The sequence below is a fragment of the Octodon degus genome, unplaced genomic scaffold (assembly GCF_000260255.1).
Source record: "Octodon degus isolate 3935 unplaced genomic scaffold, OctDeg1.0 scaffold00219, whole genome shotgun sequence".
Taxonomy (NCBI): domain Eukaryota; kingdom Metazoa; phylum Chordata; class Mammalia; order Rodentia; family Octodontidae; genus Octodon; species Octodon degus.
In genome coordinates this window covers 2,923,080-2,935,579 of record NW_004524795.1, presented here as the reverse complement: position 1 = coordinate 2,935,579, position 12,500 = coordinate 2,923,080, and the positions used below count along the sequence as shown (strand labels likewise).

The 12,500-nt window shown below is 40.0% G+C and overlaps 1 protein-coding gene across 1 annotated transcript in view; it reads right to left on the bottom strand.

Moving 5' to 3' along the window:
* The window catches only part of Dnah9 (dynein axonemal heavy chain 9), a 433,197-nt gene that overhangs the window by 81,983 nt on the left and 338,714 nt on the right, over positions 1–12,500 (bottom strand). Inside the window, exons 54-58 of the mRNA XM_023705424.1 lie at positions 11,132–11,177; positions 10,359–10,523; positions 6,185–6,325; positions 4,647–4,817; positions 2,413–2,535 (exon numbers count right to left, since the gene is read on the bottom strand). Of these exons, the coding sequence (XP_023561192.1) occupies positions 2,413–2,535; positions 4,647–4,817; positions 6,185–6,325; positions 10,359–10,523; positions 11,132–11,177 (646 nt within the window). The remainder of the gene's footprint in view (positions 1–2,412; positions 2,536–4,646; positions 4,818–6,184; positions 6,326–10,358; positions 10,524–11,131; positions 11,178–12,500) is intronic.

Here is a 12,500-nt window from a genome sequence, read left to right as displayed (position 1 = left end):
TTCCTGCTTACATTGTTTCTTTCAGTTATTTTGTCACATAACAATAATTTTATAACACTTGTATATTGAAATGAAATTTTTTTTTCTGTGTTAAGGTTAGGAAATTTCTTATTCATCTTATCAAGACTAACACTATCCATTTCTTTTTACACTTTTACTGTGGCTACTAACACATGTGGCTTTCATTGCATTTCTCTTGGGCAGGCCTGCACTAGAATGTGTCTATTGATCCATATTATATGATGTCTAGGAAACCTGATGGTATTCCAGATCTCTGTATCTCTTATAACAATTATTAGATAGCTTGTAAAAGTGTGATTTCAGCTGCTGCTGTGATTGAGATCCTTTCTTGATTCTTTCCTAATATATTATTTCCCTTCTCACTCACCAGATTGGGCCAGACTGATGAAAGAAGCTAAATAAAAATTAAAGTTTATTTCTTTTATTATTTAAATTAGAGATAAGTAAACTACAACTTACAGGCCCAACCTGAACTATCACTTACTTTCATAAATAAAAGTTGATGGGAATTCAGCCATATGCATTGATGTATATGGCTTTAGGATGGCTTCACAATGCTATTAACTATGTGATCCATTAGAAAAAAAAAATTGATGACCTCTGACTTAGATACAGTCCTAAAGTTGATTAAAAGAACATCTACAGATTCTGAAAAAGAAGCTTTGAGTAATGGTAGCATTAGTGGAATTAACATAGAATTCCCTAAGATGATTTCTTCTAAGGGTAACAACATGCATGCAAATGATTAAGTTTTGGATTTTTGTTATAAAGTAAATCAACTTGAATTAATCTCAAGGGAGTTACATTAACTTAACAGGCCAATTCTAAAAGGCTTTATACTGCATATTTTCATTCAAATAATATCCTTGAGATGAAAATATTATGTCACGGAGAAGAGATCAGTAGTTGGGTGGTATTAGGAATTGAAAAGGACAATGTGAGTATAAAAGCGCAGCATCAGAAATCCTTATAATGCTAGAACTTTCTGAATTTTGGCTGTGGTAGTGATTACACAGATTTATCCATCTGATAAAATGAAACAAAGATGCTTACACACATGCATGTAAGACTGGTAAAATCAGAATAAAATTGGTGGATCATAGCAATGTAGATTTCCTGGACATGTTAATGTAATACAGTATTTTTTTTTTTTTATTTGTTCCTCGAATGCCTTCAGGGCACTTTTGGCCAGCGGGAGAGGTGTGAGGTTTGAACTCCAGCAACCTGAGGCTGACAGCTTTGTGGAAGCGGCCACTTAAAGGCCTGAGCTAGGGCCAGGCCCCCGTGTAATACAGTATTGTAAGACATTAGCATTGTAGGAAAATGGAAAATAGTGATATCTCTCTATTATTTCTTACAATTGCTTGTGAACACAGAATCTTAGAATTTAAAAAGAATAAAAAATAGGAAGAGAAAGTCAGTCAAATATATCTATATGTACATATATTTTTTTTCTTTGTGCTATTAAGCATCTGTTAAATGCAACAAACACAGAAAATCATAAATAGGACTTGTACTGCGCAGGTGCTAGTACAAGGGGCCATTTAGGTGTGGGCTAGAGTGTTGTCCTCTACAGTGTGTTCCTGGAATCTCTGGAGCTGGGATTCACTGAGTCCTTATTTCCAGGCTTCATGTTAGGCTCCCAGCATGTAGGCACAGGCCCTATTGAAGGGATCCTCTAGTCTACGATCTTTTCAACACTAACAGAATCCCAACCACCTATGCCACACAACATGGACTGAAAAATGGGCTTTTATATCCAACATACAGCAAACATGTGGCCTGAATTCGATCCTCATAAGTAGTGTGGCCTCAGTTTCCTCATATGTTCAATGGGAACAAATAATACCTATGGCCTAGATGGACATTAGAATGAACTAATAGCACTGTCCAGATGAACATGAAATAAGACAGCGCATTCTGAGGCAGTCAGTACACAAGCATCCCTCCCAGGCTGGGGCACAGACCTTGGCCAGGTGTCTGAGTTTGGATTCACACGGAGATTCCTGAACATAGCCCGTGACCTGTTCCTTTTCTGGAAAGTTCTGACAGCATCTCCATAGCAGCCCCAAGGATCACCAAAGAGCCTGTATTCTTGCCCTAAGCCCTTGCGGGAAAGAGGAGCGCAGATAATTAAGAAAAGCTCCCAGGGACTTTCTGTCCCTTGCAGGCTGGAGGAAGAGCCCTCGTGCAGCAGAGTGCATCTGCTTCCTCTCCACAGCTGGAGGAAGGGTGAGCTTGCCGTGAGGTGCAGGGAAAAGGGCATGTCTATGTGCAACACAGATCTGCGCTTGAGGTCCACAAAAGAGCCCCTCAGATGCTGTGGGACGAGTGTCAGGGAAAAACTCTAAGGGATGAGAGCTTTACCTTTCTCTAGGGCCCAGTACTGACCTTGATGCCTCCCCAGGCCTGATGGGAGAGAAACTCCACGGGGCTTAGTGAGCTGGTCTGCACTGGAGATCGAAGCAAGAAATCCAACTCTGCTGTATTGACTTCCTGGTTCATAAGGAGAATCTGTAATGTGGGGAAACAATAGTTTCTTTCATTTGTGTAGAGCAAAGGGCTCAAGATATTGTCATTCAGGTATTGTCACTCAGTAATTATTGCTGGCTTCAGCACTAGAGCTTATCCATCAATTATGGTTGTTTAAAGAGGATGAGATGAAGAATGTGTATATTTATGCAAAATATTTCTGTATGGATCTGTTCACCCCAAATAGCAGAGTGATTTAAACGCCCACAATGGATGACTATATATCTTGCTTAGCAAGAATTTATTATTTATCCATCATAAATGCCATTAAATATGCGCCTGCAATTCAACTGAGCAGATGACACATAAAAATGACAGCATTTGAGGCAAGTGTCAAAGTAACATAAGAATATATGCAAAATAGAAATGCATGTATGAATAAGTAATGTGGAAGAGAATCTCTTTCATAATAATAATAATAATGATTTTTATCAATAATGTGAGTGACCAGCAAGCCAGTGAAAAGGGATTAATTTGATTAAATTTTTTTTTTTAATTTTTAAAATTTACTTATTCAGTACAGGGCCTCACTGCACAGCTCGACTTGTAGTGATCCTCCTATCTCCGCCTCCCTAGGACGGGGATTATAGGCATGTGCCACCACACCCTTTTGCATGGTTGACTCAGAGCATGGCTAGCATAGCATGTGGTACTGGGGATTAAACCTGGGTCCTTGAATTTGCCAGGCAGGTGCTTAGACCACTGAACTATCTCCCTGGCCCTGACTAAACTTTTTATAAATACTTTTGAATTGGGTCATGGAGAAGCTGCAGATGGGAATTTTCAGATGGAGGGAGGACTTCCCAGGGAGGGAGAGAAGGAAAGCACAGAGGCTTGGAAGGGGAATTAAAAAGGTGTGTACAAGGAAAGAAAAGCCTTTGGCTTGATTAGAGATAGGATTCAATGGGAGGTAAGGGCCCAAGTGTTTTGAGCAGGCCAAGCTATTTTCTGGCCTGGAGCTGGGAATACAGAGGGTGAGGGGGATAGGCCTCTTAAAGCTTACCCATGAACTCGGGCTTTGGAAATGCAGAGTCAGCACAAAATAATGATAGAATGTCTGATTTTAGAATTGGAGGGAGCCTTTGAAATAATCTGGTTTGACATAGCAACATATTATTGAAAAATCCCCTTTCTAAATGATCAGGGGATAATACAAAGAAGCAAAGTTTTTGATATTGAAATTAAGTGGGAGACCTCAAAGATGCCTGATATTGACTAGTTTTGAGAACCATAGCTGTCAAAAACTTTCCTTAGAAGTGATAGCTATTCCACCTAAATAGAAAGTTCTTTGTGATTTCTTATCCCTGGTAAGGTTGGGTCAATAAATCTGCTTTAAAAGTGGATAAATGTGGACAGAGCTAAAGTTCTTACTGTATCAGCAAAGATTCTCATGGTTGGTGTGACCATCTCGAATCATCTTCAGTACTAGTACTGATTGCCTTGTAGGAGCTGCTGGAGGAATAGCTGAGAAGGGCCTTATACCGCCCAGAATTAGCAAGCAAAAACTCAATGGCTGATGCAGAGTGTCCCTCGTGAGTGGGCGGGTGGTGGATTAGCGTGGATGCACCACACCTGGACCTTCTGCCTGACGCCTCTACCCACACATAGGCTGGACTTCGGGCAGTGATGTTAAAAGAGGACTTTTATTTTAATGCTTGCTGATTGGATATTAAAAATGAAGTCTTTTTTCTTTGTAAATACTTAATTATTTATTGCCATGACAAACTGGTCCAGACTGAAAACTACATTCAGAACAGTGACCCCTTAAACTGGAGTAATAATTAATGAAATATCTGTGCAAAACAAAATACAAACAGTGTAAAACTGAAGCATGTCACTCATTCAGAAAGACTGATTGATTACATGATGAAATAAAACTTACAGTCACTGCACTGGCACTCTGGTTTTTGAGCATCTTTGCAGGACTGAATCTATTTTACTCTTTCAAATGTTAAAAGTAATGTATGATGGTCACTTAGAATCTGATGTATGCTTTGATTTAATTACAAAGTCTCTTCTCTTTACAAACAATAATCTTGACACTTACTGTAAAAATGAACGGTCTTTGGGAAACTTTTAAAATTCACTTTTACCTGAAAGGTGAGTTGAGCTAGGTAGGTCAGCTTATCACACTCGAAGAGCCCGCGGGTGGTATACTGGTACACAGAGAAGGTTATGCTGTCTATTAGATTGGTCACCCGCTCCCTGAGGCTCTCATCAGGAGCAGCCCTCTCCACAGCCTTCTGGAAGACGATGCTGAAGGCCTGAGGACAGAGGTGGCACGTGGGCATATACACTTTGTGTGTATGAGTAGTCTTACCTGTGAAGAATGTTACACTTTTCCAGCCCACCCATCAAATGTTTGCCAGTGTTTTCTCCCATCAGGAAGCTTCTGGTGCAAAAGAACTTACAGCATATTTTTGTTCCTGTGTTTTCATCAGATTTCTTGTTTTTGGTAGAGTCATGGTAGTAGGCTTCTGGTACACACTTGCAGTCATTTCTAACTACTCTTGGAACTAAGGAGGTCTTCCCATAGTTGTGAATGGAAGGTTAACTTTTATGCAGTATTTTTATAATCAATATATATCAGCTTATAGTTTTTCATATGTAGCCATACTCTGAATATGGCCAAATATTGCATTTTAAAAATAAAAACATAAAATACTGCATTTCAAACACAGTCAACAACCAAACCACAGAGACTCTGAGTTAAGGGAAAGGACTGGGAAATGGGGAATTAACAGCTTCAGTGACATGAACTGTAGTGACGTAGTTCTCCATTGCTTATCACTATCCCCATGCCTCACCCTCCATGAGGTGATTCAGCTGGAAACACTGCACAAAACTGTGGTGTGTTCTCAATCTCTCTCTCTCTCTCTCTCTCTCTCTCTCTCTCTCTCTCTCTCTCATTTCTGTTTTGTGCATTTTTCTTCTCTTTCTCCTATCTCCTTATACATGTTCACATCTTCTCTCTGTGTTGGGTCAAACCTATGAAGTTGCTCTAAAATGCTACCCCATGTGTTCACACCTCTGTAATTGTGGTATTTTGTTAAATGCACTGGGGAGCAAAGATGTGCTTTCAGAGATTCACTTAAAATGTATAGGTCTTTATTTTTTCAGAAGTAAGATAAGTTGAGTCAGCACTTACAATCTGCTAACAACTTGGCTTCAAGGAATATTTCAATAACCACAGAGCAGTAGCTTTGGGGATATTAGGGTAATAAGGAAAGTAATTTAAAGTTGGCCTATTATGCTTGCTTGAGTTGGTCTTTCATCAATACAATTGATATGCATATAAAATTATCATATTTTAAGCTCTTTGGGGATAGGGATCACTGCTTCTATTTTTTTAGTATCTTTTTCTTTATCTCTAGGATGCATGATACCTATCACATTGAACGTGCTTGGGCTTGTTGTGGCACCCCTCTCTGTCCCTGGGGTTACATAAGACCCAATTAAAGAGATAAGGACTGTAATATTTTTCTGAAGCCAAATGTATCTGCTCTCTGGCTTTGATCTCTAAGACCTGCCATAGTTAATAAAATACATAGATAAGCACTCATAGAGTATTGCCTTGGCAATATTGTACTGCTGTACCATAATTATGCAAAAAACTCCAGGTGTCAGTCACCTTAAGAGAGAACTGGTACATGGGGTGAATTTTGCTGAGGTCATTCATGATGAAGTAGAGGAGAGAGGCCCGGGCAGCTGCTGGCCGGTAGTATTCTCGAGCCTCATTGATTTTTACCTCAGTCACCTTGGCCTCCTGGACCTGTTGGAAAGAAAAAATAGCTGATTGTTCAACCCAACCAGAGCTTCCACGGAATCAATTTGGCTGTTCTGTACGAGTAAATGTGAGTGAGGATGGGGTGGAGTGAAGTAGGATGTTGATAGTAGGTCCAGGGTTGAAAAGCCACTGTACTATTTGTTCCTTAACAGAGAATGAATGAAAAAGAATGAGTGAAAGATACATCCCAGTATTTCACAAGAATGAGAGTGTCAGCTCTTGTAGTGGGGAAGTGTGGATCATGCAGGTCAGCTCTGGTAGTGGGGAAGTGTGGATCATGCAGGTCTCTGAGCTTCATCTTTAATGAGATAATTTCCTGGAAGCGTAAATCTGTCCTATCTATCTATCTATCTATCTATCTATCTATCTATCTATCTATCTGTCTATGATCTATCAATCATCTATCTGTCTATCTATAACAAAGTAGAATAACAAGCAGTCCAGGGAATGAAGCAATATAATTTCATTTTAAAAGCTTTTATGAAATAGGTTTCTGTATAAATTCACAAGAAATTTCTTTCAATGGAATATTTTATTTTTAGAAAATACGTTATCATAAATAAAAGTAGAAAAAGAGATCTATCGATCAGGAAGAGGGATTTCTATAAGCATATGCCACTGAAGACAATCTCAATATGCTCTGCCAATGGAGAGAATTAGGGGAGGCAACATTTGAAGTGATGTCAGTAAAGAGTTGTCCAGAGTTGATGAATGGTCGGGGCCCTTCCCCCGAAGATGCATGTCACTCTTGAGTATGATACATAAAATATATCCTCACTACATAATGAAATTTCACAGCATCAAAGATGAGGAGAAAATATTAAACCAGGAGAGATGAAGTATCTAAAAAGGAATAGCAGTTAGATTAAAAGGGGTTCTTGACAGCAGCAAGCTAATAGATGTTGAAACAGTAGCGAAAGATGTGAAAGAATGATCAGAATTAAAGTCCTCTGAAGTCCTTCCATTACTAGAAAGACATATATTATGTAATTTTAGCTTTGGTTAAAATATATTGAAGATACATATAATACAGGTAGTAAAATAAAATGAATAACTTTAAGAGCGTGAAGGAATCAAAGAAGAGGGATAAAGAAAATCAATAAAGGATAAAGAACATATCCCAGTTAGAATGGTTATGATGAAAAAGAAACCATTCAAATTCTGCGGAGAAGGTGGGGAAGGAGTAAACCACTGTGCAGGATGATTAAGGGCAGCCCTCAGAAAACTACACGCAGAATTACTCTATGATCAGCTATCCCAGTACTTGGTATATATCCAAAGGAAATGAAGTGAATAAGTCCAGGAGAGACTCACAACTGCCATGTTTATTGCAGTTGTATTCAAAATAGCCAAAATATGTAGTCAACCAGGGTGTTAGCCATAAACAGATTTATGGCTAAGGAAATGCGGTTTGTATACATAATGAAACATTATTCAGCCAAAAGAAAGGATAAGGTCCTGTAATTAGTGTCACAGTGGATAGAATTGGAGCATGTCGTGTTAAGTGAAATAAACCAAGCACGGTAAGAAAAATGCCTCATGTCTTCATTCATTTTGAAGTTAAACAAACTGATTTGAAGTAGTGGTCATTAGAAAGTGGGAAGGGGAAGCAGGAAGGGAAGATGAAAAGTAGCAAAACACTGCTAGTGTGGAGGAAGTTTCTGTTCTGCAGCTTAATGAGGTAATCACAATCCTCAGCAATCTATGATAGGTTTCGAAATAGGTAGATGCACACAGAGGGTTGCAACACACTGAACTGACAAATGTTTGGGGAGATAAAAATGCAAAACCAGTAAGAAATGCAAGGTAACAGAGGTTAAACTACTGAACATCAAAATTATTAATAAATTCGGTAGTTAAGAGATAAAAGCTCTCAGAAGAAGGTAAAAAGAAATCACATAATTCGTGAGATTAATGTTTCTACAGAACCATAGCCTTTAACTTCACCAGAGTCATTAATGCTGATAATCTCTAATAACGTTTTTCATTTTTTTACACATCTAAAATATTTTTACTAGTACATTTGTCATACATAATAACTATATTCATCACAGGGAGTTGGTACCAGCACATAATGCATCTTAATTCATTTTCCATCACTTTCTCCTCCTTTCTCTTCCCCACCCTTCAACCTTTTGATTCCCTTCCTATTGGCAAAAGATCTAGCTCTCTGGTAAACTTTTTTTTTTTTTTTTTTTTGTACTGAAGATTGAAGCTAGCGCCTTACACAGGTTATAGCCAAGTGCTCTCCTACTGAGCTACACCACCAGCCCTTTAACTTGTTTTTTTTTTTTTTTTTTGGAGAAGTCTTACTGAGTTGCAGGATGGGTTTGAATTTAAAATTCTCTTGTCTCAGCCTCTGAAGTACTTGAAATTACAGGTGTAACAACTATTTTAAGTTTCACCCGCAGACCTGCTACCTTGACACTACTACTTCACTCTCAGGAGGCCAGCTCCACTAATGCTACCAAATCACAGTCATGTGCCACACAGTGATATTTTGGGTCAGTTATAGACCACATAGATGATGGTGATTTCATCATATCGTATAGTGATGCCACAGCTGTTTTAGGTTATGCAGACATACTATACAATGTTGTTAAGTGATACAGTCCTTAAAACATATTCCTGGAGTTAAACTGTGCATATCAGTTGCTAGAGACCATTAGGAAGGAATTATCTTAATTTTTGCCTCTATTTCATTCCCTTAATTATATATCTCTCTACACTAGTTATAGACATGGACCCTTCGGTCATTAACAGACTCGTATTTGTCCCTTATCCCTTATTCCATTGAAAATTGACCTCCATTTTTCTAAAGATAAGCACTTCATCTATGACCTCCATTACACCCTCCTTAGTTTTCTTATGTACCCCATGATAGTAAGCACTATCTGTATTAATCATTACTATGAATTCAAAACTTCTATTCAAATACTCCTTTCCTTTAACATTTCTTGAATGATCCTCCCTGTACCCCCAACTTTTGTTGTGTATGGAAGGAAAAGAGAAAAAAGAAAGAAAAAGAAGCAACAATAATAACAGCAAAAATTTCTATGTTATAGTTGGCAGATAGCAGGTACTCAAGAAACGTCAGTGATTTTCAAAATAGGATAAAGAAAACAAAAGTGAGGATTCAGGGAGATGAAAACAAGATGGCTGCTCCTGTCCTCTTGCCAGAACTACCACTTCAACCTGTACGATGAGCTGTTTGTTACCCAAGAGTGGGATGACTGGTTTATCTGCCTTGCCTATCACTCCTCTTCAGTTTTTCCTCTTTGCTTCTCCCCAGAAAACTCCTTCATGTTTGGAGAAATACCAATAAGTTGGCAATATTCATCTGAATGTATCTTGCTTCCAGATAACAGTTATAGACATGTGAAATCCTCGAATCAGTATCATAACTGGTCTTCTGCTCCAAGAGAATGCTAAAAGGCCTTCGTGGGTTTGGACAGTGTTCCCAGTCTGCTGGGAAAAATGAAGGAATCAGTTTCTTCCTTTAACCATGAGGTGAATAAAAACTGTCCAATACTGTGAAATAAAGTAAGGGTTATGTACTACTGTGATTGCTTCCCAGCTTTTGAGAGTTGAGTTTCCTGAGAAGGTCATTGAGATTTTCCTTGTAATCAGACTTGTAAAAGTTTGGAAGTCCAGTAGGTTTTCCTATGGTGGAAGCTTGCATTATTCAACTAGTTTTTATAGCAATGTGATGCTTTAGCTTAAGGGCAATTCCACTCACTACTTGAGGTACTCAGTTGGAGCTACCCTACCATTTCCTGTAAAGAAAGCCTGGCTCTGCCAATTTAAGGGCTTATCAGACCTTTGTGGAGTCAAGATGTCCAAAGCACTCTGCAGAAAGTGACAGTTCTGTAACACAGATCTTGCCTAGATGGACTTCCTAGAAGGCACTTGGGAAGCCAAAAATAGTATCTAAAAGTCAGGCTCAGGCACGAACAACAGAGAAAACTCCAGGAGAAGACACCTTGCTACCTTCCCAGGCTGGCCAGAATAACATTACCTTTTTCTCCACTTCTGCAGCTGTCTGCTTGGTGGTCTCTAGGTTCTCTACCAAGGCTGTTTCTCCCAGGAAGTTGCCAGATGCTGAGGAGAGGCGAGAGAGCAGGTTGTCCTCCAATGTTTTGAGTGTGATTTTGAATCCATTCTGCTGCTTTGTGAGATCTAACTGCAAACATCAAGTAAGAAGGAGTCAGGTAGGAATGCTCCAAGGATTCTACTTTTAAGAATGGTCTGAATAAACAGTTGTTCATGAGTCTGAGTTCCTCCTCTTAAAGATAGTAAACTGGAGGCAAACTATCAATTGCCACAAGTGGAGATGAGCAGAAGAAATGAGCAGATGGATTGAATCCCAAGTATACAGCAGAGACTTGGCTTCTGCATTTGGTGGTTCTGCTCATGTGATCTTAACCAAAACAGCTTTAAAAATTGTGTCTGTACTGAATATACACAGATTTTTCTTATTATTTCCTAAATGATACAGCATGATGACTATTTATAGGACATTTACATTGAATTAGGTTTTGTAAGTAATTAGAGATGACAAACGATACAGGAGAACTGTGCAGACACTATGCAAATATGACAGCATCTGTAGAAAGGATCTGAACATCTTGTGTCATTGGGGTCTGGGAGAACTCTTGGGCCCAGTGCCCCACCAGCCTAGAGTGATGATTGTTCTGAGCATGAGACCTGGAGTAACTTTGTCCTCTTTTTACATCCATCATTTCAGCATGGTTGATCTAAGTGGCTAATCTTAGAGTTGTTGCACTACACTTGGGAGTGATCTGCTATGGTCAGTGCCACCAGATGGAATTTGGGGCTGTGAATAGGGGACAGAGCCAAGTTTAACCTTCTGGAAGGCTGACTCTGTCACTCTTCTACTACTCACATATAAACAGCTCTCTGTAGATAACATTAAAAAAAAAAGAAAAGAAAAAAGGCCCAGCCAAATAGCTCAGTGGATTAAAACATCTGGGGGATCGATCCCCAGGCCTGCTATGCTGACCCCGCCCCTGAGGTGCGCTGAGACAGCAATTGAGACCGGGTGTGGTGGTGCGCACTTGTAATCCCAGCTCTTGGGAGGCTATACACAGGCGGATCACTACGAATCTGAACACCTTGTAGACTCTTCCCTAAAAAAAAATAAAAAAATAAAAAATAAAAATAATAATAATAATAACATATTTGGTACAGGGTCTCATTATACAGCTTGGACTTCATAGTGATCCTCCTGCTTTTGGCCGCCCCAGTGCTGAGATTACAGATGTGTGCCACCATGGCTGATCTCGGTGGCCGGGTCAGGGTACCTGAAGGCAGAGCTGGTGCAGCACATGGTGCAGGGAATGAGGCCCAGTTCCATGCGCTTGCCCAAGCAGGCGCTTAGTCCACTGAGCTGTCTCCTGGCCCTACCCTGTTTTATTTTTATTTTTCCAAAATTCTTATCACTAGCTGAAATGACATTATATTTTTATTCACTTTGTTCCTCTATTAGACTATAAACTCCACAAGGACAAGGGTGTGGCTTTTCTTGGTCATTGTTGAGTTCTCCATGCCTATATTCTTACCTGCTGTGGAGCTGGTACTTCATAGTTCAGTAAATGATGGCAGAGGCAAAGACTCAAGAAGTCTTGAACTCAGGGTCACATGCACTGTAGTTTTAGGCCCATGCCATCTAATTTAATTATATTTAAGGAGGAGAAAGCATGCTCTATGCCCCAGACTGAATTGTGTTTCCCCCAAACGCGTATGTTGAGCCCTACCTCCTTCATGACCATGTTGGAAACGGGGTCTTGAGATGTGATTACAGTTAAGGGAGGCCATAATGGGGGCTATTTGGTTACTGACCTTATAAGAGGCAGCTTTCCCTTTCTCAACACAGGCACAAGAAGAGGTCACATGAACATCAGGTGAAGGAGACCCAGTCCTAGCCCAGGTCCGGTGAGTGTGCAGAGAGCTTCCTGCTACCCTGCGCCAGCGGGACCAGTCCCAGCCCAGGCGCAGAGTGGGCCGGACCCTCTCCCAGCACCTTGGGCCGCCTCCCACCACTTCGCAGTGGCTCCCCCACCTCGCCCGCCGAGTAGGATTCTCTGCCGAGTTCCAGGAGCCCCCAGACCCAGTCCTAGCCCAGGTCCGGTGAGTGTGC